Source organism: Anolis sagrei, chromosome 1, assembly GCF_037176765.1.
Source record: "Anolis sagrei isolate rAnoSag1 chromosome 1, rAnoSag1.mat, whole genome shotgun sequence".
In the NCBI taxonomy this organism is placed as follows: Eukaryota; Metazoa; Chordata; class Lepidosauria; order Squamata; family Dactyloidae; genus Anolis; species Anolis sagrei.
The window spans coordinates 102,681,543-102,709,407 of NC_090021.1; the positions used below are offsets into that span (position 1 = coordinate 102,681,543).

The 27,865-nt window shown below is 37.4% G+C and overlaps 1 protein-coding gene across 3 annotated transcripts in view; it reads left to right on the plus strand.

The window, feature by feature from the left end:
* The window catches only part of EPHA7 (EPH receptor A7), a 201,667-nt gene that overhangs the window by 141,369 nt on the left and 32,433 nt on the right, over positions 1 to 27,865 (plus strand). For 2 of the 3 annotated variants that reach the window (XM_060753046.2, XM_060753047.2), the window contains exons 6-7: positions 17,780 to 17,904; positions 22,905 to 23,073. In XM_060753046.2, the coding sequence (XP_060609029.1) occupies positions 17,780 to 17,904; positions 22,905 to 23,073 (294 nt within the window). The remainder of the gene's footprint in view (positions 1 to 17,779; positions 17,905 to 22,904; positions 23,074 to 27,865) is intronic. The other variant, XM_060753048.2, reaches the window with a different exon arrangement.

The window sequence follows — 27,865 nt, forward strand, 5'->3', positions numbered from 1 at the left end:
GCTGGATAGATAGGATGTTTCTGACCACAGAGGTAAAAGGCAGTGCATTGTGATGCCATCTATAGAACCAAGGACCTTTCTGCCTCCAAGGAAAACATCATTAGAAGCAGATGATCAGCCTAGTCTCACACATTAATTAGAGAAGGAACATCTACAATACATTTTTCACATATTTCTTAGCAGCATTGGCAGCTAGTTTATCCCCAATTCTTACTTGAAATTCTGAGCAGGGATCCAAACATGATATGGACCATTTGTAATGTACAGCAGGGATGTCAAACTGAATTTTACCAAGGGTCACATCAGCTTTATGGTTGCCCTAAAAGGGCCATCATTTTTAGACTGTATAAATGTAACTATTTGCCCTGACACTGAAAGCCTCATGGGCCACATAAAATGATGTGATTTGGGTCACCATATTTACTTTTGAGAAATGATGGGGGGGGAGTCGGGTCCAACTAATAGTGTTTAGTTTGAGCCCTCATTTATTTTGTCTTACAGTGAATTTGAAAGAGCTATATTATTACAGATCTTTCTTAGCTTCTCTGCTTTTTTGGGGGGGAGCAGGCAAAGGGCAAGGCAAACATACTGATGGTTACCTGGACATTAACTTACATCCAATATTGCAATAATGCCCAATTACTATCACACGAGTAGTGATAGTAGTTGGGCATTTCCTAGCTCTCTGGAACAGGTTTTGAGGGTAAACACAATTAAGTGAAGAGTGGAGGCTGCCTCCCTCTGGTTTCACTGATTTGCACGAGTTCCAACCATTGGAATGATACAAGATCAGACACAGTCACCTCAATCTGCTTAATAATATTGGGTCCAATTCAAGGTGTGGTTATTACTTCACTTCTAAACTCATTATTCATTTGGGACTATTTGAAAGACCATATTATCTCACCCGAAACTACATGCAAATTATTCTTGGTTGATAGGCAAGTGGAACAGGACTTTTCACTTGGAATGCAAAAAAATCACATTAAATAAACTTTTGTATGAAGTTTGCACAATCTGTGATTATTGAACTACTTATGCACATGTATATATCTTGGGGCTTTTTGTGATTGTTGATAGTCCTCCCTCAAAAAAAAATACATGTATGTAAATGCATACAATCAAAATGCCTATATTTGAAAAAGAAAACGTAATTTTGTCAGTGAAAAAAAATGTGTTAAAAATATCTACATTGGGGAAAAAAATAGGGAAAGTGCACTGCTGCACGCACACACTTCCATGTTGCATACCAGACTAGAATGTTAAGGGGATTCTGAGATAGTCTGTTCTTCTTGTCTATGATTTTTTATTTGAATGAGGAACATTTTCACAGGGGAGAGACCTGTTTTTCTTAGTACTAAAATGTTTATCTTCTTCATTAAATATTTGGATTATGACTAATTTTCTTAAGCTAATGGACACACTATACCATTAAGAAAATTAACGATTTGTCTTGTAAGTGTCACAGAAGGGAGGGGGGAGGCAGTAAGATCCAGGCAGATCAGTCAGCTTTATCTTGTTTTCATTTGAATGGAGGAGAAATTCTGAACAGATTCTTCAGCAAGCTTTCACAGAAAAACTCCCACTACATTACATCTGGATTTAGATCAGACATTTTTCAGTGATGACATTAAAAAGATTGACTGTTTACTCTGAAGCGTTCCTTCAGTGTGTTGTACTCCCATTTACTTGGACGGTGGAAAGAGGAAAGGAGATTTAGTGGTTGGATTAGAGAGAGTGGTGCAACTTTAATCGAAAATAGAATTGCTGCCACGGCATGGATAACTAGTGAGACTTTGGCACTGATGAGCTTCTTCCTTCTTAAGAAATTGTAACCCTTTTGAGCCTCCTTTCACTTTCATGATAAATGGACTCATTAGAAGAGTGGTTTGTTCTATTTGTTATATCTAAGATTTACAGTGTCGTGGTGCGAAAGTGTCATTAAATAGATTATTCTCCATCCCAGCTTTTAAAACTGCATTATAGGATATATTTTTAAAGAATTTGAAATAGTGTTTGCATTTGCTCTATTGATGTTTTCAGCTTACCACAACTACTATATCTGTGGATAAGCTTTAAAATGTAACTATCTAATAACTCAGGAGTTAAATACTTTACTACTTTAAATGTTTCTGAGCAAGGGAAGACCTCACCTCAAATACTTTAATGTAATAACAATTGTTTATCTTATTGATAGAGAAACCTTTATATTGTAGAGAAAGAAGAAAGGGTTTACTTTGAAGTCAAGTAAAATACAAAATTGATCAATGTCCTGGAACTGAGTAAATGAAAACCTGGCATCATGCTAGTTATTTTTGCACTAGGGGTCCCCTGCCATGCATTGCTGTGGCCCAGTCTGGTGATCTGGAAAATAAAATAATTAGAAAGTGTTGGTTTCTAATGTATGTAATTTCTATATGTTTGTGGGTAAACAGTATTTCTTGCTGTTTCTTTGTAAGTGTTGATGTGGAGATTGTTTGGTTTGCCTACTCTGGAACATGGAACATATATTTGCACTTCTTTAGAGGTCCCTTCCAAATCTATGATACTATTATCTCTGCATGTGTGAATCATATATTATCTATCTATAGTAAAGGTAGTCCCCTGACATTAAGTCCAGTCATGTCTGACTCTGGGGTGTGGTGCTCATCTCCATTTCTAAGCCCAAGAGCCAGCGTTGTCCGTAAACACTTCCAAGGTCATGTGGCCAGCATGACTGCATGGAGCGCTGTTACCTTCCCGCCGGAGCGGTACCTATTGATCTACTCACATTTGCATGTTTTCGAACTGCTAGGTTGGCAGAAGCTAGGGCTGACAGCGGAAGCTCACGCCGCTCCCCGGAATCGAACCTGCGACCTTTCGATCAACAAGCTCAGCAGCTCAGTGCTTTAACCCACTGCGCCACCAGGGGCTACATTATCTATCTATAGCGGTATATAAATAAAGTAAATAAATAAATAAATAGACTGCCAACTGTAAACCGCCTCGAGTTGCCTCCGGACATATTTACATAAATGTCGTAAATAAATAAATGCTTTGCATTTCTCAAGAATGCTATGCATGGAGAAGGAAGTATTCTAAATAAGTATTGTTTTCTGGCTTAGTTTACAAGTAGTGCCATCTCACCATATTCTACCTATATCAATAATGATTGAAATGTACTCACAGAAGCAAGCAGCTCTTTACCTGCTGTACACATCCCTAGCCATTCAATGGCAGGTAGATATTGCCAGCATTAACAGCACATGTTTTCTCTGCTTTTTGTTAAGACAGAATGAATTTATACATCATGCATTCATGCAACCATTCCCTAAATTAGTCCTAAATGGAAACATTGATGCATGGTTTGTTCAGCTGCAACAACTAGTGACAGGTGGAAAACTGATGCGCCAGGCCTGAACACTGCACATACTTTACTCTGTTTCAAATCCAGCAGGAGATGTTCACATGAAAGTCTGATGTAAAGTCTTGGCTGGGATGAAAAGGATTGGATCCAGAGTCCATGCTGCTTTTATTTTCTGCTTCTGGACTTCTATTTCACAGCCACCCAATGTGTCAAAATAATAAATTATTTTCCCGTGTTGACCTTTCCTACTTTTGTACTTATTTAAGAACATGAAAAAATCAATTTAAAGTACTTCATTGTCTGGAAGCACTGAGAAAGAGTGAGTCTGTGTGGGAGGTATGCCAAAATTGTTTAAACTTGTTATCCTTTATGTCTTACATACTTGTGAATTCTCAGCAATCTATGGAAGTTGTAGACAAAATTACTTACAAAAATAACATAATCATTCCCTGATAAATTTTTAATATGATTTTGAAAAATGGTTGTGTGGGAGTATTAATGATGGGTGCTTTATGATTGGTTACAATAATTAAATTTTTAATGATGTGGAAATGCTCCAGAAGCCATGCATTAGCAAGAAATGAAACTACATGTGGAATTATCATTTTGTGAGTCAGATTCTATTCTGATAAACTGTTGTAATTCCACTGAAGTGAATGAAGTTACCCGATGTAACACAGAAAATAAGAATCACCCCCTTCCTTTTTAAGGAACTAATCAGAAAACAAAATGGTTTTTTAATGTGGCCATAACGCTTTCTTTAATAATGCGTATAATGACAGCTTTGATATGAAGCCCTTACAATAAATTATCCTTTAGCTACATATTTTACAGTCACCTCCATATCCGTGTGCTGCTTCTTTAGAAGGACTATAACCCAAAGGATGTGTGCATAATTTCCAAGCTTCCACACAGGCCAAATTACTTGGCTCATAATCCAGTGCACAGTCAAATGTACTTAAGGCTATAATCCAAAGCATGCTTAGTTTTAAATAAGTCTGATTAGACTCAGTGGGAGTGGATTAGGTGCAAGTTGTCTAGTCTGACTGAAATCAAGGGGACAGGTAGTCCTGTACATTGTCTTTAAAATCACCTGGGAAGGTTTACCTTGTTCAGCTGTCTTCTGCTGTCATAGAAATCTGAGACTCTCTGTGACTGGAGGGCTGTGGGGTTTCCATTTGGGATGCTTCAATTGTTCGCTAATAGCTAACCTTGCTAGTTCAGTTAGAGATGTCTTGTCATCTAGCAAAATGACTGGGATACGGATGAAAGCCCGGAAATAACTTGTTAATATACACATTCAGTAACTGATTTTTTTGTTGCTGATAGATTCCCTGAAGTTTAAAAGACATTTCAATGAGTTGGGTCATCAGAATTCATTACAGCAAGTATTTCTTCCTCTGTAGCATACAGTTAAAACAGGAAAGCTTGCCATATGATGCCTAATAACATAGAGAGATTGAGGCGGGGGGAGGGTAGAGAGATGGTTAGAGATAGATAGACACTAGGCTTGTTTGATCAAAAAAAATGGTCAAAACTCGTTTCGGATGTAGGGGGCGCTGGTAGATCGTTTCTAAAGTCACTTCCTTTTAAAAAAAATTTCAAAACTTTCCAAAACTTCTGAAACAACTTTGTTAATGGCAGATACGCATGTGCAGTAGGAAAAAAACAGCACTGGCACTGGGGAAATTTCAGGGGCTCTTCCACTCCAGGCCTGCCTCTGCTGTCAATGCTGAGGAGGAGGAGGCAGCGATGCCCCCTCAGGTTCCACTTGACTCCTTCCCTTCAAAAACTACAACAATGGCTGTGCTTAGGCACACCCACCTCATCCCTCCTTTGCATCGCCAGGAAGGGGAAGCAAAACGTTACAAAAGTTTCTTAATGCTTGTGAAAATTAAAATAATCTTGGGAGACCTCTGAACATTATGAAATATTTATGAATAAAAAGGGTAAGTTGGCCAAATCATAATTACCCCTCTTACTTTTCCTGCATGATTCAAAATTGATTCGGAAGACCAAATTCACTAGGTTTTAACAAATTTAAGGTTTTAACGAAGTGAACCTAAACAAGTCTAATAGACACATCACAAAATCATTGTGTTCATTGTAAACCTTAAAGATGGTAGAATTGCCCAAACAGATGCTTGCTTAATCTTTTGGTATTTTGGACACAATTTATCATAGATTTCTGACATCTCTTTTTGGAAAATTATGTTATTTCTATTTTAGGTTTTTGTTTAATTTCCTTTATGATAATATAACTGTATTATTTCTTATATATTTGTTAGTAGTGGTAGTTCCAAACATGCTGTAACGACCCTTTCAGATGGATGCAAGTTTCTCACAGTTGCAATGTGTGGGCGGTTAATATATCTGCCGGCATCCAAAGCAGTTTTCTCAGAGTCCAATTCACATGTTCATACTGCTACCAAATGTTCCTTTCATTGCTTGTATAAGGACAATGATCACACTTCTTGCTCCAACAATTAAAAAGCAGAAATATGGTTGCTACGAACACCAAAGCAAGTCTGTTTTGTTCCAGCTGACTACCAGGCACATAGAGTCAGATTTCCTCTATGTCTTTATTTTTATTATTATTATTTTGCAAATAAAATGCTGTAGTTTCTATTATTGTTATTCAAGAAAAAAATCTTGCAGATGGCTACAACAATTTTCCAGGGTAATAAAGAACTTGATCCAGCAGCTTTACAATCTCATATGCCTTCATCCTTACTAATCCTTACTAAGAAGTTTGGAATATTTTTTAGTAATCTTGCTAATTTGAATGGCATTTTCCAGCAAAATCTAAGCCTATTCTTGTCTGCCAGTGAAATCTGATGGCAAGTATTGTGTCTGCAGTGTCCTGATTCAGTTTAACAGGTATTTGGAAACAGTTTACGAGGGCTTGCATTATGTGATGTTGTTGTTGCCACAAAATTATATCCCTGAACATGGTAATTTCAGCAGCTCTCTAGCACAGCATTAATTATTGCTTTCTGTTGACACCTAGATGGACTGTTTGTACAATTTACACTTAATATTTGACAGTATATTTCTCTGACTGTTAATTTGCTTTTTCTATTGCTCAGCTCTAGTTTATTTCAGACTCAGGCAACCAAAAAATAAAATAAATATAACATACTTTCTTAGTTCACTAAAATTTATTGATGTATCCCTTGGGCATCTCTCTGTAATAAACCTAATCGCTGCAGTGTACAGTCTGCAAAAGCTGTCGTTTTATTCACCAAGTGTCATGTTTCAGCGCAGCAAATACTGATCATGTTAATAGACAAATTTAAGACTGGACAATCTTGCCAATGTTACAGTAAAATAGTGGTGTGTATAAAGATTTTTTTTCTATGACCAACATCCTTGAAGTTGACATCTTCTTGTGACTAAATAGACGGGAGCAACAAATTCAATTACAGAAAGCCGGTTCCGTCATTACACCTGTCAGCTTCTACGGGAAATGATTTGTAAATTGTGCTTTATCTTTCTATCCCATAAATCTTGAGGTCATAATTGACACTTGTCATGGAAGATGGATAGTGAAAGAAAGAGGATAGAACATAAAAGAGCAATTTTTGCCAGAGAAAGTATCTCTTTTATCTCTTGGGATGGGAGAGAAGGTATTTTGGAAACTTCAACTCCTGTCAGCTAGGTTCTCCTGATTTTTATTTGAGCAGGATTTAATTTGAAGAAATACATAGATCTTAATTGTGTATATGCAAACACACACATGCACACATTTTCATCCCTAAATTAGTTTACGATCTGTCCATCACACATTTTGAATATATTGGGTTTGTGCCCGATATGTCAGAATTCATTTATGATTCTGATATAGGAGTGAGTGCTATCAGGGTCAATATTGTCACTATTTCAATTTTTTAAACCCAACAGAACATCTATCTAGAAATGTCTAGGTCTTGGAACATGCCCCAGGCCAGCTTCCACTGGGGGGTGGTGTGGGGTGGGAGTAGAGCAGACTTACATAACCTGTGTCCCTCTAGGTCAGTGGTTCTCAACCTGTGGATCCCCAGATGTTTAGGCCTTCAACACCCAGAATTCCTAACAGCTGGTAAAATGGCTGGGATTTCTGGGGGGCGTAGGCCAAGGTACCTGGGGACCCACAGGTTGAGAACCACTGCTCTATGTGTTTGAGACTTTAGCTCACAGAATTCCTGACCACTCGACAAACTGGTTAGGGCTTCTGAGAGTTCCAAGCAGCTGAGGGCCCACAGGTTATGCACCACTCGCCTAGAGATTCCTAGAAAGGTGTTTTCTCTAGAAATCTCCAGGAAGTCCAGTGTAATTGAAGGAAACTGACCACAGAATCACACTGGGACATCTAGAAATTCCTATAGAGTATATTTGTAATAAATTCGATCTTCAAACATTCAAAACCACAAATATGGAGAAATTACTGTGTAATTGAATATGTGAGGGTTCTGTCTTTCACACAAAATGGTCACACAACCTTTGGAATAATATATTCTCCCCAGATTTCTAAATGCAATAATATACATGCAATTAATTCCTGTTCTCATTTGCAGAGTTGCTAAACAGGAACCGAAATGGGAAATAAAAGATAGACATTGGAATATATGTTTGTGTTTTCAATATTGAGTTCTTTTTTTTTTAATAAAAGTTTTATTGAGTTTTCTAAAAAGATACATCGAAAGAGGGGGAATAATTCAAGAAGATAGAAAAGTAGGAAATTTCTAAGAGAGAGAATATAGAACCTCCACCATCAAAAGACAAAAATCAAAAGAAAAAAAATTAAAATTAAAAATTAAACAAAAATTAAAAAAAATTAAAAAAGAGGGCTTCCTTCTGATTCTGCCCGTATAATCCCTTCTTTGACTATGTCTTATGCATAATTCCAAAATTTGTTTTCTTTATATCCACAGCACAATTATTAGTTCTTATTAGTTCTTATATTTCCTTTCAAATATATGGAAATAAAAGGGAATTCAGTATTGAGTTCTTTACATATCTATTATAATGAACCTTCTGCTAAATGACCCAACCTTATAAAAGAGATAAAAAAGGTAAAAGCAAAGAGGCTGTTCATATCTTAACTTCTTCAATAGTAATATAGTATTTTTCTTCTGTTGATTTGGAAATATATTCAAGCCGCTATTGTCATCAGTGCTCCTTTTCAAACAGCAGGTAGTTTAAGAGCTTTTGAACTACAAAAACAATGACAAAAACTATACTGAGTAGTGCAGTCAAGTATTCCTGGAGTACGTTTCTTTTTTGCCAATTAGTACTTTAGTTCCCAAGTGATTCACAATGACCTGGTTGCCTCTCCAGCCAGATCTTACTGTGCTTGGAAGCACTGGATTATATCAAACATTAAGCTAGTGGAAAAAATTGCATATATTGTCTTTGTTCCACTACCAACTGCAGAAAAGCTAGTAAAATGTAGCAGAACAAACACATCTATGCTAAATACCTAGCTGAATTAAATTGTAATTCAACACAGTTTTTGGAATAGTTGCAGAGTGTCTGTAGAAATCGAATCAAAAATTTGACACTTACACAAAGGAGAAAATGTCTCTCTTACAAGCGGAAGAAATTTTACATTCTGTTAATCCAGAAATATGAATCATGGAGGCCCCTGGATAATGAACTGCAGTTTCCAGCAGCCTTGGCCAGCATAACTAGTAATGACGCAAACTGGGAGTTACAGTCCAACAACATCTGAAGAGCCACATAATTTCAATCTTGGACTTACAGAATTAAACATTGCATGCAACCTAATGTGTGGTTTCAGCCAGAAAACCAATTTTATCTAAAACAGGTGTGAATTGTGAGATCATGGATCCGACATGATCTTTTGGAAGTCCAGTGAAGCCAAGTCCCAGCATTTATAGTAAAAGCTTTTCTGTTAAAAAAAGGTTTCCAGCAAAAGAGGAAAGAGGTTATGCTGTTTTCAGAAACCCTACCCTACCCCAAAAACACCAAAAGTCCCCAGATATTCTTAAATGACCAAGAATAATGTTTTGTTACTTAGTGCAGTGCCATGTATATTTGTCGCTTCAGTAAATAAACCACAAATATTTGTAGGTTTTCACTGTAAAAAAGCTGCAACTGTAGAAGGATTGGGTCTCACTTTGGCCAGTTTGACTGTTGTCCAATTAGCCACATCAGCCTGAATGCTGATAGTTCCTAGAAAGACCTCTGCATGGACTTCCCATTTTCTGGATGTGAAGCTTGGTCCCCACCTCATTCTGAATGTGACCCGTGCTGCCTTCATACCTAAGATCTCATAATGGAATCCCACATCAGGTATGACAGAGGCACAGGTCTAGTGTTTCTGCAAACCACATTTGATTATGTTCAAAAGAGCCTGAAGTCAGGCCAGCAGGAAATGTGTCTATATGCACCCCACCAGCCCTGAGTGAAGATTTCACCTTCCCATTAGAAGGTCAATCTTCATGAAATAGCACTAATTCTAGTTGGCCAGATTTCCTGCCATAGCCCACATGCAGGAAGACCACACAGAATTCTGAGTAAGAGGATGCAGCATCAGCACAACTAAGCATTGTGTTTCAGCTTCTACTTCCACAATGTGGTCTCCCAAATAAGTCTGGAGCCACTTCAAATGGCGGCTGTGTTTTGGTCCTCCACAATTCTACAGGAGCCAAAAACGATGTTGCATGGCCCTCCCTATAACACCTACCTCTGCAAAAAGTTATTGGTAGGGTGCTAATTTATCTATTTTTAGTTTGCTGTAGTTTGTAAAAAGTGTTGTAGGTCAAGTCTTACAGCAGCATAACTTTGCTAGGAGTATGTGGTGTCTCAGACTAAGGGCTATTATACTCACGTAAAACCAGATACTGTTGGTAGCACTGAAATAAGGTATTGTCACATACTGGAGTTTGATATTCTTAAGAAATACAATAGGAAAGGGAATGGATTGCTGTAGCATCATTCTCAAGCCTTTCTACACAGCCATATATCCCTGAATATCAAGGCAGAAAATCCCGCATTATCTGAGTGTGGACTCAGATAACCCAGTTCAAAGCAGATATTGTGAGATTTTCTGCCTTGACATTCTGTGTGGAAGGGCCCTAAGTTTGCAGATACAAATGATCCCAGCTCAGTTCCTTGAATGAATGAATTGCTTTTCCATGTGAATGTAGACTGCCTTGTTACACAACTAATGTTACATTTGACTCATCTGTATGTACACTGCAAACAAATCAAAGGCATAATCATTCGACTATACAATATCCAGGTTGTAGGTTAACCCAGAATATCAAGGCAGATAATCCACAATATCTGCTTTGAACAGGGTCATCTGAGTCCACACTGCCATATAACTCAGTTCAAAGCAGATAGTGTAGGATTTTATACAGCTGTCTGGAAGGGACCTTTGTGACTTTGGCAGAGTTCATGTTTCCTGTTTGCCTGTGGCTTGGTTGGAAGGCAGAGTTGGCAGATGAGAAGTAATATTAATGTGATAGTACTTGATAGAAGGAGGGTTTTTTTTTGTTTTTGTTTTTTTGTATTCTGGTCTGCTCCAAGGAATCTGTTAATAGGTAAGACACTAAATTATAAATGTGTAAACACATAACATTAAGGCAGGAGTTGCAGCAGTTATTTTCCCAATGTAGTGAGCTCAGTTTCCTCCTGTCATTGCAATGTTAAGGGCAGCCTTACCAGCCCATAAATCAAAGTGATTTCACTCCATGTGTCTTATGGGCTGTCGACTTTTTGTCTCCTGGTTTTTGTCTTAAATGATTTTTTTACAGAAATCTTCATCACTTGAAAAAAATGAATTGCTGCAAAACGCTTACAAAAGTGGGCAGAATGTAAAGTGTAATATATTGATATGTTGCATTTTAGCTCAAGAAAATGTGGGAGCAACTCTCTTCCTTTTCAGAATAGTTGCATTCAGCTTCTTTTAGTACAGAGAGTCTCTATGCAAACATATGTAACAAAGATCCTGAAATACAGAAAACACATGCTTCTCTTACAGTTCCATTTTTTCTTAGCTTTTACTGTCTGAGCTTGGATACAGTTGTAGTAAGAAGCATTTCATTTCATCTCTGTACTTTATAAATTACTTTTAATGCTAAGAAAAATAATGGGATCTTCAGTTTCATTCTGTAACTCCTTTGTAACTCTCCCCACCCCCAGCATATTTTTGAGTTAGAAATAAGAACCACTTCAGTGACATGAAAATATTTAAGGAAAATTCAGTACAAACTTCCTTCACTGCATATTCATTTTTAAACTTCATTTGTTGTTGTGTACCTTCAAGTTGATTTCAACCTACAGCAACCCTATGTTGATCATATTGATCTATAATAGATTCTCAGTTAACTAGACACCAAACAGCCAAAATTCCCAAGCAACCAGCAAAAAATCGAAGAAATAATACTGTATTCATGATGCTATGCTTATAATACTGTGTAGTAAAACTGTATTTAAAGTTACATTTGTCTGGTTGCCTTAATTTGTTTTTAGTTGTTGTATTTCAATCTTAATATTGAGTCAATACAGAGTTTATAATGTGATATAGTATGGGATATAGTAACTTCCAAGTTACCAGAAATTACATTTATCTAGCATCTACCATCCCCATGGGTGCTGGTTACCTAAGAGCTTGCTGTATGTTAAAAGTAATTAAATAATCAATATCTCCAAATTTTCAATTATGTATTTGTGTGTATTGAAAGCAGCAGGGAGATGTAAAATTATCCAGAGCATCCTGGGTGTTTTAATAGCCATGGCGTGTTGCAACGGGATCAAATATCTCTATAGAACAAGCACCGAAGAAGTACATGTTTCGTTGTCTCTATGAGTCACAAGGGCACAGTTTCTCAGTGTATAGGGTCTTCCAGTAATGACCTTCCAATACGGCAGATGGGAGGGAATGGCAACGTGCCAGAGTGAAGGCCCTCTGATGGCTGGAAACCTCTAACATAGGGGAGGTACAAAATCTACTTACTCCATTGATAATAAAAGATGGGGCATTAGCTAAGTTTAATTGGCACTCATTGTCAGTTATTTGTTGTTTAATCAGAGATTTGGCTTGATCATAGCCCATACTGGTTGGCAGACCTGGAGAAAAGCCCAAGGATGAAATTTTGGCTGCTATTACTTTTTTTCTCATCTGGACTGAAAGCCATCAGATATAGTAAAATGTGCAAGGCCAAGGGGAGAGAGGGATAGTCTAAGCCAATAGTTCAGTATAACCACCCACACCTTGGCCTCGGTTCTCAGGAAGCCAGTCTCCAGACGTAGGGTGGTGTTGGAGACACACCTTGATACCTTGAGAGCCGATCTGAAGAATTTGGATTGTACACTCTCCAATGGAGTAAAGTCACTATTAAGAAGTGTGCATTAATTAACATCAGGTTCTGTGTATAAGGAGTATATGAAACAATATGCATGTATGTGTATAGATTTGGGTCCTATCTCCAAGATATCCAAGATATACATATACATGCAAACATTGGTGTTCTAAATCTTCCTTCAAGAATTAGCATCTCCAGACTATGTAATCACCTGGTTGCCGATTGAACACTGGATTACCTTCAAAGTGCTGATTCTTACTTTTAAGGCCTTATATGGCCTGGGGCCGGAGTACCTGAGGGACCGCCTCACCCCCTACCAACCCCCGAGATCACTCTTTTCAGACGATCAGAATTTCCTTGAAGTTCCCAATTTTAGCACCTTTCACCTGATGTCTACTAGGCATAGAGCATTCATAGTGGTGGCTTCTTACCTGTGGAATGCCTTGCCAGCAGAAACATAAGGTCTCCGAGACTTACTATCTTTTCATAGAGCTTGTAAAACTTATTTATTTAGGATGGCATTTGAATCTTGTTGATTGAAATTTTCTTTGATTTTAAATGTAATGTATCGCATATGTATATTGTAAACTGCTCCGAGCCTTCGTGGAGTGGCTGTATATAAAATTGATTAATAAATAAATAAATAAATAAAAATTCAAAACACTTCTGGTCCCGTCATAATGGCTATGGTATACTCAACCTGTATTAGCTTTGCCTACATAATAAAATCTTTGTATTCCTCATTCCGTTGCTGTTTCTCATCTTTTCTTACTCGCACTGTTTTCATCTCTCTCTCACACCACTCCAGTGTTCATTCAGTCCTATCATTGCCTAATTCCTTACAAAAGCCATACAACGCAGTCCATAATAGTCATACACAACTTCTTCATATACAGACATGTTAGCATAGTATGCAAATTATTTGATTTTGTAAATCCTGTGGTGGGCCAGGATGAAAGAATTAACCAAGAAAACATATTTCAATTTAAAAGCATAATGCAGGAGTCTGAAATCTATGTTGCAATACTTTTTGTAACCCCTAGCACCCTTTTTCTTCACCACTTTTTCTCCTCACAGAGTTTCTTTGGCTATAACAACTCCAAAATATGCAAATATGCTACAAGTATATCTTTTCTAGGAAAAGAAATTCCACAACATCTAAAGTCTTTTTTTTACTTCTTTGAAATTACCCAGCATGGATCTGCGCTCAGTGTTGTCAACTTCAGAATCGTGTTTATTTGTAGTAACATTAGAAAAAATACAGAACAACATTCCCAGATAAATCAGTGCCAATTACAACTCAGGACTGCAACACCATACAGTAGGCTAGAACAGTGCCACTGGAAGCAGTATGAGCCAGTAGACATAAACTTGGTGCCAGGCTCTGCATATTAAGGGAGGAAATGACCACCCTCTCCTTCAAATAACTTGAGAAGTATTACACTAGATTTTTGTAACCCCTGTCCCTTTGGTTCATTTTGATGAGGCATTTAGCATGTTTATGAATGCAAAATGTTCATTATCATTCCGGTACGGGAACAAGAATGATGTATTAATAGTCTCTTTGCCCATTTTTCATGCATATGTTGGAGTGAAGGGTTTGCTTTCTTCTTTTTTGTAGACAGAGGTTAAGAATTAAATTTTGATCCTTGTGAAGCAACCTGGCAAATGTCAGCTGCTTTATTTAAGCCATTCTGTTCCATAGAGGAAGTGTGAAGTTTTCTCATGTTGTTTGGCAATCACATCCAAGGACAGTGTAATCCTCCAAACTTCCCTTTGCCAGATGGATTAAATTATTCTATTTGTTGAATGAAGAAACCAGCCAAGTGGGAATTTCCTTTGCGATTTTGGGGCATATTATCGCAGCAGTACTCAAAATACAGGATAAAAAAGAAGACATGTCAGGTCAAATTAGAAATGTGTGCCTTGTTTCTGAGCTCATATTTTGCTGAGCTTCTTAGAGAAAAGGAAAATGGAGAATATTTATTTCAGCATTTGGATGTCTATGTGATGTTCTCCTGAGAGTGAAGAACTTCTAGTTTTGTACAGGAGTTTTGTGTAGCTATAAAAGAATGGAACTTATGGATGGCACCATGCACTGTAGCAGCTGGTATAGTTTTTGTCAGTCCCTTGGTAAATTTTGAATCTGTGTGTGTGTGTGTGTGCAAAAGAAAATGAAAAGGGGACAGCCCCCCCCCCCAAGTCATTGTGATAACAAAAGTAGATTATGCTTCATAATGACATATTATAACGGGCATAAGCTATTTATAATCATTGTGTCATTAGAATTGATATGCAATTCCTGGTGAAGAAGTCCCTATGAAGTGTATACGATTGATACTGTGAATTTGAACAAAGAAATGGATTCATTGTGGTCTCATGATTTCCCTCTAATTCAGGGGTCCTCAAACTAAGGCCCGGGGGCCGGACATGGCCCTCCAAGGTCATTTACCTGGCCCTCGCTCAGGGTCAACCTAAGTCTGAAACAACTTGAAAGCATACAACAACAACAACAACAACAACAACAGTCCTATTTCATCAGCTAAAAGCAGGCCCACACTTCCCATTGAAATACTGTTAAGTTTATATTTGCTAAAATTGTTCTTCATTTTAAAGTGTTTTTTTTTTTGCACTTCAAATAAGATATGTGCAGTGTGCATAGGAATTAATTCATGGTGGTTTTTTTTTTCAAATTATAATCTGGCCCTCCAACAGTTTGAGAGACAGTGACCTGGCCCTCTGTTTAAAAAGTTTGAGGACCCCTGTTCTAAATAGTCTGGGAAAATTGGCACCTTTTGGTTTACTTTCTAATTTCTTATGGAAATAGGCATATATTTTAAAATCTGTTTACAAGGAATTCAGTTCATCCCAAATGTATTTTTGCAGACCCAATATTATAGGTATCTGACTGCCACCCAAGGCAGATCCTTGTTAGCAGAATGCTAGTGCAGTTCCTTGTTATATAAGCATTTGTTCATTTTCTGTAATGGCACAAGGAGGTTCCACTGTTATGCAGTGGCCAGGCAAAGTAAGAGAGAACGTGTGAACCAGTCTTCTTGGTGTGGATGTAAAATAATGGTTTTGAATGCTTGTGGGTTTTCTGCTCTTAAATTCTTGGTTTGTTTAGTTTCTCCTGCAGTGAAAACAGCCAAGCAGTCCAAGGCAGCAACCAGCATGCACAAGCTTATTGCTGATGAAAAACAAGTCAAGATTCTTCAGTTATACCTTAATTTTTCAAGCATAGTCATTATTTGAGTTTCCCCACCTCCACTTCAGTTCAGTGTCTTCTTCCTAGAGTGGAGTAATGGAGAAACAATATCATGAAGTCACAGTTTATATTTTTGAGAAGGATGATTAGATTAAGTAGTTGTTCCCTTAAAGTCTATTTCTGTAGACTATTTCTTTGAAGCCTGTTTATCATTAACAGTGCAAGAAGTTGCCAGTGTCTATGTGTAATGTGTTCCAAATGATATGCCAGATGGGTGTTCAACCTGTGACTTCAGGGCCCACATCATCTGCTCTCTGTGTGAGACCTGAAGCTGGAAAGAGTCCTACAGTTTCCCCTGTACTTACGCTGATCAAACAGGCAGGAGGTAGATTGCTCTATGGCTTCTGATATAGGAGTGCCATATCAGATATGCTAATCAAGGTGTGTGGGGGGGGGGGGGAGTGAGGAGTTAGATAGTTAGATATGGAGAGGAGATTGGAGATAGTGTTCATATGTGTATGTGTTTACACACATGTTCATGTGTTCATGCATGCAAATCTGTGTGCAACCCCAAATGCCTATCCAATACCAGATACAGTCCTAACTTAAAACATCAAAATTCATTTGATGGAATGCTCCTTCATTAAAAAAAAAGAATCTCTCTGTATAGAATGTGTTCTAACATGGCAATTGAAAGTATCAGGCTAGGAGAACAGTCCTGGACAGTATAGTTCTCAATAGGCAATGAACATGTTTGCTTACTTGCCCGTTTAGTAGAAATTAAGTTCTGTAAAGTGAAGCTGTAATCCAAAAGTTGTACAGTCCAAATGCAGCTTTGCCACCACATCTTCTGTTTTGGGTAAATACTGCCCATCTTTAAGTAGGAGCGATCTCAAATACTTGATGTGATCTGTCATTTATCAATTAATGTATTATATTACTGTATTTAAAAAAAATACTACAGTAATACATTTAATACATTTTTACTCTGTTGTAGATAGCAGAAGCTATCTTACAGGAGGAAATTGATAATAGCCTTCACAAGTAGGATATTTGGTGGCATTGCCATAATATGTTCTGTCAGTGGGCAGTGTGGATGTTTCTTTGCCTACCACAACAGATCTAGTGGGTACTGTAGTGGGTTTTCCTTTTGTTGTTAGCCTGCAAATTGAGATTTATCTTCTGAAGACCATCACCCAGACGGAGTTAGATGGTAGCAAGATGGTAGATTTCATGCATAGCTTGGAAAAGTTTATGTTTGCACTGTAGTCCCTAGAATTTTCCAACTACATGTTCAAAATATTCTAGTCCTGTATTCCATAAGTTGATACTTGCTATGAATAGCGAAGTAAACTTTGTCCAGGCAGACCTGATATACCCAAACAAGAGTGCTGGGAGACTAAAAAACTTTTCCGCATGGTGTGCTCATCCCTTTCAGACATTACTTTAAGAACATTATGTGTTTGAACTTGAACTGGAATTACACATGATGTGGGTCTCAAGTATGACCTTGTGCATTTATTTTCCTTCAAGTGTTGTTGAAATATGTGTAATAAATACTTGGTCTACTAGTTTACCACATGAGATTAATTTGGAAGCATATTTTTCTGGTTTAATTGGAATTCATTTGCTTAATTGTCATTCTGATCCCATCAATTGCTGTTATGCACTAACTTGAACAATGCTGCCTTTTGCTATTTGTGTTTTAATTTAAATTTCTATTATGGTTTATGAGCAGTAATAACGTCCTGCTTGAATATCCATTAGCTTTTGAATTGTGCACTGTGGAAAGGTGCTTTCTCTTAGTTTAATGATGGCAGCACAGCAGGGGATTGGTCAATAGTGACATGTGATTGGAGACACCCAGCACATTTGCTCCTTGTTTATTGACACATCTTCTCCAAACAGCTCCCTCGCAAGTTAGCGGCGTAATGAAAGAGAAAGTGTTGCAAAGGAGTGTGGAGCTTTCCTGGCAGGAACCCGAGCATCCCAATGGAGTCATCACAGAATATGAAATCAAGTATTATGAGAAAGTAAGCACTATTCTGAACTGTTCCAGTCTTCTGATCATATCATTCTGTTCTCCGGTGAACAAGTGCTGGGCCCAGGCGGGATGTTTTCCTTCTGAGGCTAGCTCATTGCTTATTCTTTGCTTTTTGCCTACTTCTTTTCTTTATTGACATCATATCTATATCAGACACATTTTAAGAGGGGAAAGAATTACATACCTGGGGCTTATGCTCCAGAGTTTTATAAAATATATACTAGGGCTTAATGTGCAATCATCAAATCAACCAATTAAACTAAAAATGTTAGTTGATGGATTGGTATTTGCAAATTTATTTGGTCAGACTGTGAAACACAGTTTTATTGTAAGATAACACTATATAACACAATTTTTGTTCCTGGGTTATAAATGTCATTTTCAAATTGGTTCCATCATAAAAACATGGAAAACATTTATTAAACTGCAGACATTTTGCCATAGTTTTTCACCTAATATCTCATAGAGCCTCAACTAATTTAACATACTTTGTGGCAGTCACAAAAACAAAGTTTCTGGAGTATAACAACTACTTTCAAAGTACATGCTGCACAATTAAGCAAGAAATAACACATTCAAATCAGGAACATAAAATATTTCAAATTCTGTTACGTAGTGTAATTCATGTTTTTATTTTTATTTTTTTCACTTGTCAGGATTGTAGCTACTTTAATGCATTTTTTGCATTCTAAATTCAAATATACTAAAAATATTATACCACACAGAGTTGCCTCTCAAATTCAATATTTGTATCATTCAGTTCTTATTCAGCTTTTTTGTGCTTTTGTGTTTCCTAACAGACAATTAATGAGTATTTACAGTCTATTATTAAACCCTTTCTTCCTGTTTATTCTTTACTTCACAAATCGTACACAATGCAGCATTTCTAGATTTAGAATTCCACATTCCTATGAAACCAGCATACATTTCAATTTTTTTTTATAATCCTCAGTTTTGCAGCCCTATACTATTTTTGATGGAAAAGGCAAAATATTTAATGGAATTTCCTTCTAACTGTTAGTGATGACTTTCACTTACTAGGTTGCTTATAGCATTCAAAGTAATATCTCTATTGATATGGCAATGTGTGAATGAACATAAAACCAGTCAATTAATCAGCTAAAATGCATCTGATTAATCCATTAAAATATTTAATTGGTGACAGTCCTAATCATAACCTTCTGATTTATTAGCTCTTGCACAGAGTTTTATGATTAATTCTGATGCAAATGTTTTCCTATGACTTCTGAAAGGTAAGCAATAGAAAGGGTTACATCTTAAGCCTGATTCCTGAGCAGTAAAAAAATCTGCAAGCAGGGTATGAGATTCCCGCATTTGCGTCTAAATATTTTTCCAAGAACATTATTTGCATTTGATCTTGTTTGCATTCCTTGATGAATACTACAAGCGAATATTGCATTGGGGCAGCCCTTTATGTACCATTTCTTCTATATATATATATATTTATTTAGTAATACCATGGCCTTGTCTTGGTGGGTCATGGGGGGAATCATATCCAATGACCTAGATAGCTTTAATACAGTCTTGGCAGTTTGAATGAATTTTTCCCCTCATTGCATTTGCCTGCTCTGTACCCTTAGAGTAGTTCCTCTAAACCAGAACAACATATCTGATGCATTTACTTCACATGATTGCAGACTGTTTTATAAATTTCACCCTAAGCATACATATTTATACTTGCAAATATGCCTAAAATGCTGGAGTGACTGTAACGCTTAATACGCAGCTTTAACTTACATCATTGAATTGCTGTAGCAGTTACTACCTCATGTTCTTTGATTCATATAATAAAACAGCAAGTCCTGTTGGAAATAGAGAAAATATTTTCAATATAAAAGTGCTTTAAATCCAAATGGGTGTTAATATATGACAAGAAAAAAATTGAGATGCAGAAATGCTCTTTAAATATGTCTACATTTGCAGTTCAAGGCTAGTATAAACACTCAAGAGGGCTTTTACTTCAGTTAAATTTGTTTTTCTGTGAAATTATACTAGTCAAATTCACCAACAAATTATGATATTTTAACCTAAATCTAATGTGGAACAGATACTACAACATGGTATAGCACTATATAATTTTCTTCCCTTGTAGCTTCCTTGTAGCCCTTGAAGCCATGCAAAATTAGCTCAGATGGTTTCCTAGCTTCTTGGGGCAGTCTTAGGGAATGCATAGGTCATTGCATTGGGAAGCAGAAATGCTTACCTTCCCTCATCTTATGGGCTTTGCACCCCCTCCCCTAAATAAAATGACTAGAAATTCACTAGTTTTACAGAAAAAATATTTCTCCCTTTTCCTTCCCTGGTTTTCTTCTTCTATATTTCAAAAATAATTGACCAAATGTGAAAGATATTCAGCCAGTTGTTTTTTTAAAAAAGGATCCTGACAGAAATTGCAATTCAGTTTACAGTGTGCTTAACTGGAAATACAATTGACCAAACCTATGTGGTTTTAATGGATAGATGTGTGTCCATAGTCATCTGTTAGCAGGGAGGAAATGTAAAAAAGAAATAGTTGTTTTCATATGTTTTGTGTTTAGTCGTCATTCATTATGATGCAGCATTTTTGTCACCCAAAACCACTTTTGTCTTACAGAATATACAGAGACTTGGATTTAACATGTAGGTAGTTGTATGGCAGTGATACACAACCTGTGCCCTTCCAGGAGTTTCGGGACTCCAACTCCCAGAAGCCCTAGACAGCATATTGAATGTCAGGAATTCTAACACCTGGTTGTGCACCACTGTTGTATGGCAAGTTATCTGCACAATTATGAACAGTGTCCCCAGATTTATTTTTTATTTATCTATTTATTTACCATATTTATATCCTGCCCTTCTCACCCCGAAGGGACTCAGAGCGGTGCACATAAAAGCATAATTTGATGCTGTACGATACACAATATACATATCCTGCAAATAAAAACATATACATAAAATACCCACTAAAATATTTCAAGATTAAAAATATTTAAATCACATAATGCAATATCATAGTTCAGCCATTCCAGTTATCATTGCACCATTCCATATACACATATTGCACTAATCAATTATCCAGAAGCTTGGTCCCACATTCAAGTTTTCAGTTTTTTCCTGAAGGCCAGGAGGGAGGGGGCTAATCTGATGTCTCTAGAGAGGGAGTTCCACAACCAAGGGGCCACCACTCAGAAGGCCCTGTCTCTCATCTCAACCAACCACATCTGTGAAAGAAGTGGGACCCAGAGCAGGTCGTCCCCAGAAGATCTTAATCTCCGAGATGGTTCATAGAGGGAGATGCTTTCAGATAAATAAGCTGGGCCAGAACTGTTTAGGGCTTTATAGTCTAAAGCCAGCACTTTGAATTGTGCTCAGTAGCAGACTGGCAGCCAGTGAAACTGGCGTAACAGGGAGGGCTGCATGCTCCCTATATGTCACTCTCATGAGAAATCTAGCTGCCGCCTGTTAGATTACTTGAAGCTTCCTAACAGTCTTCAAAGGCAACCCGATGTAGAGCGTGTTGCAGTAATCTAGTCAGGATTACTGAGATGGATTTCAGTCTATTACCATATATTTTTTGAAGAAAAAACAAGCAAAATATGTGTGTTAACATCTAGTAGATCTATTAATTTCTCCCATCGGGGTACTTTTTTGTGCCGTCCATTGTTTCATATTGAGACAGAAACTGTTTAATGCCCTCTTATTTTGATAGAACACAGAAATAACTTTAGAACATGAAACACTTTTCTACAGTGAAATACTTTGGAATTCTTTTTGGAATTTGGAAAATACCTCCACAATTCTCACCGTCCAAGTGAGTTCATTCTAGTGCAAGAAAGTAAAGTATGTTGTAAGATTAAATTAGTATCTAAATAGGAAACTTAATTTCCTACCAAAATATGTGGGTTTATAGTTTTCCTCAAAGGAACTAGATGTATACTTTGTGGTACTAAGACTGTTTTTTCCTCATTAATGCAGAGATACATGCATACAGAAATACAATTTACTGAATTCCCTAGAAGAAAAGGAATTGACACAAATTAAAAGTATGCTATAGATATAATTTGGTTTTTTTCCTGCTATGTAACTAGTGGTGTGGTGACAGAGTGGCATCTGAATCAAATCTGATTAGTCTAGGCATGAGCCGCGACATAGATTTTCTGCTCAAGCTTTATTGAAGTGAAGTGGAGATGTACAAGAGCAGAGAACATTTTGTGAATTTCCCATTAATTCTAATAAGCATCCCAGTGAATTGGTTCGTATGTTGCTTAAGACTATTAATTTTATTCCACATTTACAGTGTTACAGCAGATTAAAAGAGTCACCTATCACCACTCTGGAAATACTTGCATCATATAAATAGATAGGAATGTTCATGGTGATGCAGCCATATGCGCACATAACTCCATTCCAAAAACTTTTGTTGCAAGTAATAGGCATTTCATGGTTTTCAGGACTTCCATTTTCACGTAGAGGGCTCTTGTGTCCAGAAATAGCAGTATCAGGTAGAATATGTTACGTTTTGTCCCTTTAAGTGAAAACCGTAATTGGAATGATTTTATTAATAAGGTATAAAACGTATGAATTAGAGAAGAACAAAAATGAACCAAGAAAATAAAATTCTAAAACACTACTTTCTGTTTTATTTGTAGACTAGCATAATATGCAGTATAGCCACAAAGTAGCAAAAGCTAAAACAACAGCCAATCAAACACATTCAGGCACATACAGAGCAGTTACTTTAGCTCCTTAATTTTATGAGCAGCACGATTCTCTTCCCATTCACATTTTACGTTATTTTAAGAATCCCTCAGTGAAATTACATTGTGTTGTAATGCTCCACAGAGTGTGCTACATTTTTATGGGGTTGGGAAGAGAAACATCCTCTACATAGTAAACAGAGTGTCGGGCCCTGTTTTCAATGGCTTATATCAAGTAAAATTGTGATCCGAATGTTAAAGATTATCCAATGATTTGCATTTGTGTTTGCAGGACCAAAGGGAGAGAACTTACTCAACAGTGAAAACCAGGGCCACTTCTGCTTCAGTCAATAATCTGAAACCAGGAACTGTATATGTTTTCCAGATCCGTGCATTTACTGCTGCTGGCTATGGGAATTATAGCCCTAGACTAGATGTTGCTACACTAGAGGAGGCCACAGGTAATATTTATGTGTATCTTAGAGAAATTAACAGCATGGGTAAAAGTGAAAACATGATAGGCCTAAACCCAATCAGTAGTCTCAAATAGAATCAGTCGCTGAATGCTGTGTCAACCTTTACAGTAATATACTCATGTATAAGTCTAAAACTTTAGTCAAAAATTGTTCCAAAAAACCTAGGTCGTTGTAAGTACCTTAACATTTGTACAAAAAGAAACATATTTTTATTCTTTTTTTAAGTAGAGTGATAAAAGGTAAGAGCTTTGAATTTCCACCATGAAATAAAGAGGCCAGAGAACAGATGTAGTACTTAAAAGCCATATTTTGACATGTTTATTTATTTATTTAATTATGGAACTTCTGCAAGCCTGCTGGAATAAAAAGGGAGTTAATCCACATAATGGGTCTACTCAAGGGGCAGGTTTCAATTCTCTGCCCACCTCCCCAGATCATCCTAGGACCAGCACCTAATCCCTGCAGACAATCCAAAATATCTTGGTTTCTTACTCCGGCTGTTCTTGATTGTAAGGCCGTCCTGAAACTCCCATTATAGGCCCAAAGAGAACCCCCTTTCCAGCCCCCCAAGTCATATAACCTAAACAGGCCATTCCAGAAGCCCACCCTTCACGCACAAAGGGGGTGCCACAATGCTTCTCAAATCTAATTTAACTTTTAACATGCCAGTGACAATCTATTTAAGAGATACCACCTCATACCAATTTTCACGCTCAATAGTAATGGTATGGTGTAGGGGAAAGCATCCACACACACACACACTCAGGTGATGTTCCAGGAAAGATTGAGGGAAGTAATAGTATCACTCTTATTCTGGGTTGGTCAGACTTCACCTGGCATATTGTGTCCAATTTTGGGCACCACAATTCAAGAAGGATATTGACAAGTTGGAATGTGTCCAGAAGACGGCAGCCAAATGGTTAAAGGCCTGGAATCCAAGCCCTGTGATGAATGGCTTAGGGAGCTTTGCATGTTCAGTTTGGAGAAAATAAGGCTGGGGGTGGGGGGGACATGCTAGCCATGTTTAAATATGTGTAAGGATGCCATATTGAGGAGGGGGCAAGCTTGTTTTCTCCTGCTCTGGGAACTAGGACATGGAGCAATAGATTTAAACCTCAGGAAAAGAGATTCTACCTACACATAGGGAAAAACTTCCTGGCAGCTCAACAGCGAAATATGCAGCTTCAGAGTGTGGTGGAGTCTTCTTCCTTAGACATTTTAAAATAAAGGCTGGATGTCCATGTCAGGGTGCTTTGATTGTATGTTTCTGCATGGCAGAGTGGAGTTAGACTAGATAGCCCTTGATGTCTTCCAATTCTATGATTCTCTGACTAGAGTAGCAAAATGCCTTCGTGAAAAAATGACAGTATTGTCGAGTCTGGTCCCCAGCGTTGATGGTGGCACTTTTCCCTCACTGTGGAAGAGCCCTCAGTTTATCTATGTTGTTGTTCATTCGTTCAGTCATCTCCGACTCTTCGTGACCTCATGGACCAGCCCACGCCAGAGCTCCCTGTCGGCCGTCACCACCCCCAGCTCCTTCAAGGTCAGTCCAGCCACTTCAAGGATGACATCCATCCATCTTGCCCTTGGTCAGCCCCTCTTCCTTTTACCTTCTACTTTCCCCAGCATAATTGTCTTCTCTAGGCTTTGCTGTCTCCTCATGATGTGGCCAAAGTACTTCAACTTTGTCTCTAGTATCCTTCCCTCCAATGAGCAGTCGGGCTTTATTTCCTGGAGGATGGACTGGTTGGATCTTCTCGCAGTTCAAGGCACTCTCAGAACTTTCCTCCAACATCACAGCTCAAAAACATATATCTTCCTTCGCTCAGACTTCCCTAAGGTCCAGCTCTCACATCCGTAGGTTACTACAGGGAATACCATGGCTTTGTCTATGCGGATCTTTGTTGCCAGTGTGATGTCTCTGCTCTTTACTATTTTATCGAGATTTATCTATGAGTGATATCAAAATTCATAATTTTCATATTCATAATTCATAATTTGAGCCTCAAAACCTGTATTTGACTTATACATGACATGAACTTAGACATGAGTATGTACGGTAAATTAATCCTAATGATTCAATGGGTCTGCTTATTTTAACAGGTCTATAAGGACGGATTGCTAAGAGATTATCTATTCATTGTTTCCTTGGTTTCAATGTGTTGAAAATTTAATCATATTTTAAATTTTCGTAGGCTGTGGTTTTTTAAAAAAATAAGTTTGTTTTAACTGTTGTAAAGTATCTTGAGTTGCAAATATCATCACCTACATCATCTGTTTGGGATTCCCAGTAGGATACAGGACAGATCCTCAATGTGCTCATTTTAGCATAAGAAGGGAAATGAGACTCAACTGCATGATGTATAGTGTAGTAAACAATTATATAACAGTACATTGCAGCTATCTGTTTATCAGTCTGTGATAACATCTTAGCTTTCATTGGCAGTCCTAATGAGTGAAAAATAACTCATAATGCAGGTTATATTTTAAATATTACCAGGAATAAAGAAGATATGCAGAAACAGAAACTGGAATCTTCTTGGTCAAGGAACACTATAGTTACAGAGCTATGCAATGACCTCTTGGCATGCCCTGTCTGTCACCTATTTACCAGAAAGCAACCACTGTGTATAGTGGGGGTATCTTCTTCGTCATTTCAGAAACAGTAGACTGATGTTCGTACAACCACCTATGAGTGATCTCCATTATGGCAGGCAGAAGTGGGTTTCCTGTCACAATCCCAGTTCACACCAGGGGTTGCTTGCATTAGTGCAGATGTATGTGGAAGCATTAGTCAGCTTTTCCCCAAGCAAGAGAGAGACGGACCCTGTTTTTACTAGGTGGCATCCACTGTGCCTCCCAATCAGACCCGTAGCCAGGATTTTCGCGAACCACTATGAGAATTTCGGGGGGGGGGGCTGAAGCCCCCCAAGGCCCCCCCCCCCCGGCTACATGCCTGCTCCCAATGTACACTCTACAGGTTTATGTTGCTTTGAAATCTGTACTATTTATTCAGCATTTAGGCATTTTTACATTCTAGCATAAACTCTGAATTATGATTTCAGAGTTCATAATTACAGCCTTAAACTTCTTGAAAGCCAAAGTCCAGTCTCTGTTATTTCTTTTTAGCATGTAGAATAGAATGCAAACAGCAATGGCATTTAATTAACTCTTTCAGTTTTCATCTGTCAGGCTGGTAATTCATTGCAATTCAAAAATTATTATTATGTTTAAGATACAATTAAACTGTTAAACATATAGACATGCAAAGTTAATTCATTAGCTTCATTAAAGTGAATGAGAATTATCTTACAGTTCATACCTAACTGCTGGCTGTGACCCAAATGCTTGGAGTAAATCCCTTTGAACACTTACTAAGGAAGGTTTCAGAAATGCTGAAATGCAGCCTGATTCTCTGAATGTTCATTCAAAATAAGTATTTCTGTACTTAATGAGATTTACTTCAGAGGAACTATGCTTCAGAATTGAACCTCTAATCAAATATAACCACACGGTATTTCTAGAATTCTCCTTTCACTTTGGGACAGTTATCACAACATCTTAAGTAACTATTTTCATATTGCTACAGTTGAAAACAAATTGGACACTTCCCCTTGAAATCTGTGCTGATGTGTGACCACTGGTCATGCAGAAGTAGAAAAATCATACAGTGTGTATCACACCTCAAATGAGTTTTGCACTTGAATTATTAAATATTAAATACTAAAAATGACTCAAACATTAGGTTTGATAAAACTGTGCACACACAGAATGGCTGCTTGTAGAAAAGAGGAAGAAGAAAAGAGATAGATACAGAGGCCAAATGTATTTGTCATTAAAACAGACCATCGTTTTACAAATTAGCATGTGTATTCAACAGGTTTCAAATTAAGATTGATGGAAGGGTGGTAACACACCCTTAATTACATTATTCCGGACTGGTCTAGCGATCAAGCTGTGTTACTCCCCTTTCAGCTTCAGCTCAGTCTTGAAACATTTAACCAGTTAGCAGTGTAGTGATGGGGGAATGACCAGAAGGACCCATATAGTACCTGCCTAGTCCTACTCTCCTTTTCTAGGTACCAGGCTTGTGAGTGTTTATCTGTGTAGTAAAATGCTTGGCAACACCCCAAGCACTCAGATAAACTTCAAAACCCCTGGAAAAATTGTGGCAAATCAAACAACTACAACTATTTAGTTTGGATTGGGCCAGGTATATAACAGGTCTACTAAACAGATACACCTCAGAGAAAACAAAAAAAAAACACAAACAAACAAACACATATTCATTGAAAAAAAAGTAATATATAAACATTATTTGTCATGCCAAAGGGTGAGTAATCCTTCAGACACCAGCATAATCCCAGATTCTAGTAGTTCTCTTACATAGCTTATCCTGTGCAAAGAGAAGTGATCATTTATAGCACTGTTTCTTACCTTTGATAAGGTCTTGAGAGTTCTTCTTACAAGCTGCCTGTAATGACCATTAAAAGATTTCAAGACATCATGATATTTAATCCTCACAAACAAGATGTAAAGGAATAAGTCACTAACCTGAAAACTGTGCCATAAGGATAAGGTGGCATTTCGCTTTGAATTTTTCTTTAGAAAAGAAAATTACATACATGAGATTTTAAAATTTTATCACCATAGTACAAACTAGTTCTTTGTCTTTTTAGTTTGAAACTCACAAAAAAGAATTTAATATTAAACTTCTCTCACCCTTTGTTCTTTGTCAGATATTGTCTCATATGACTCATACTTGTTGAGGCTTTTT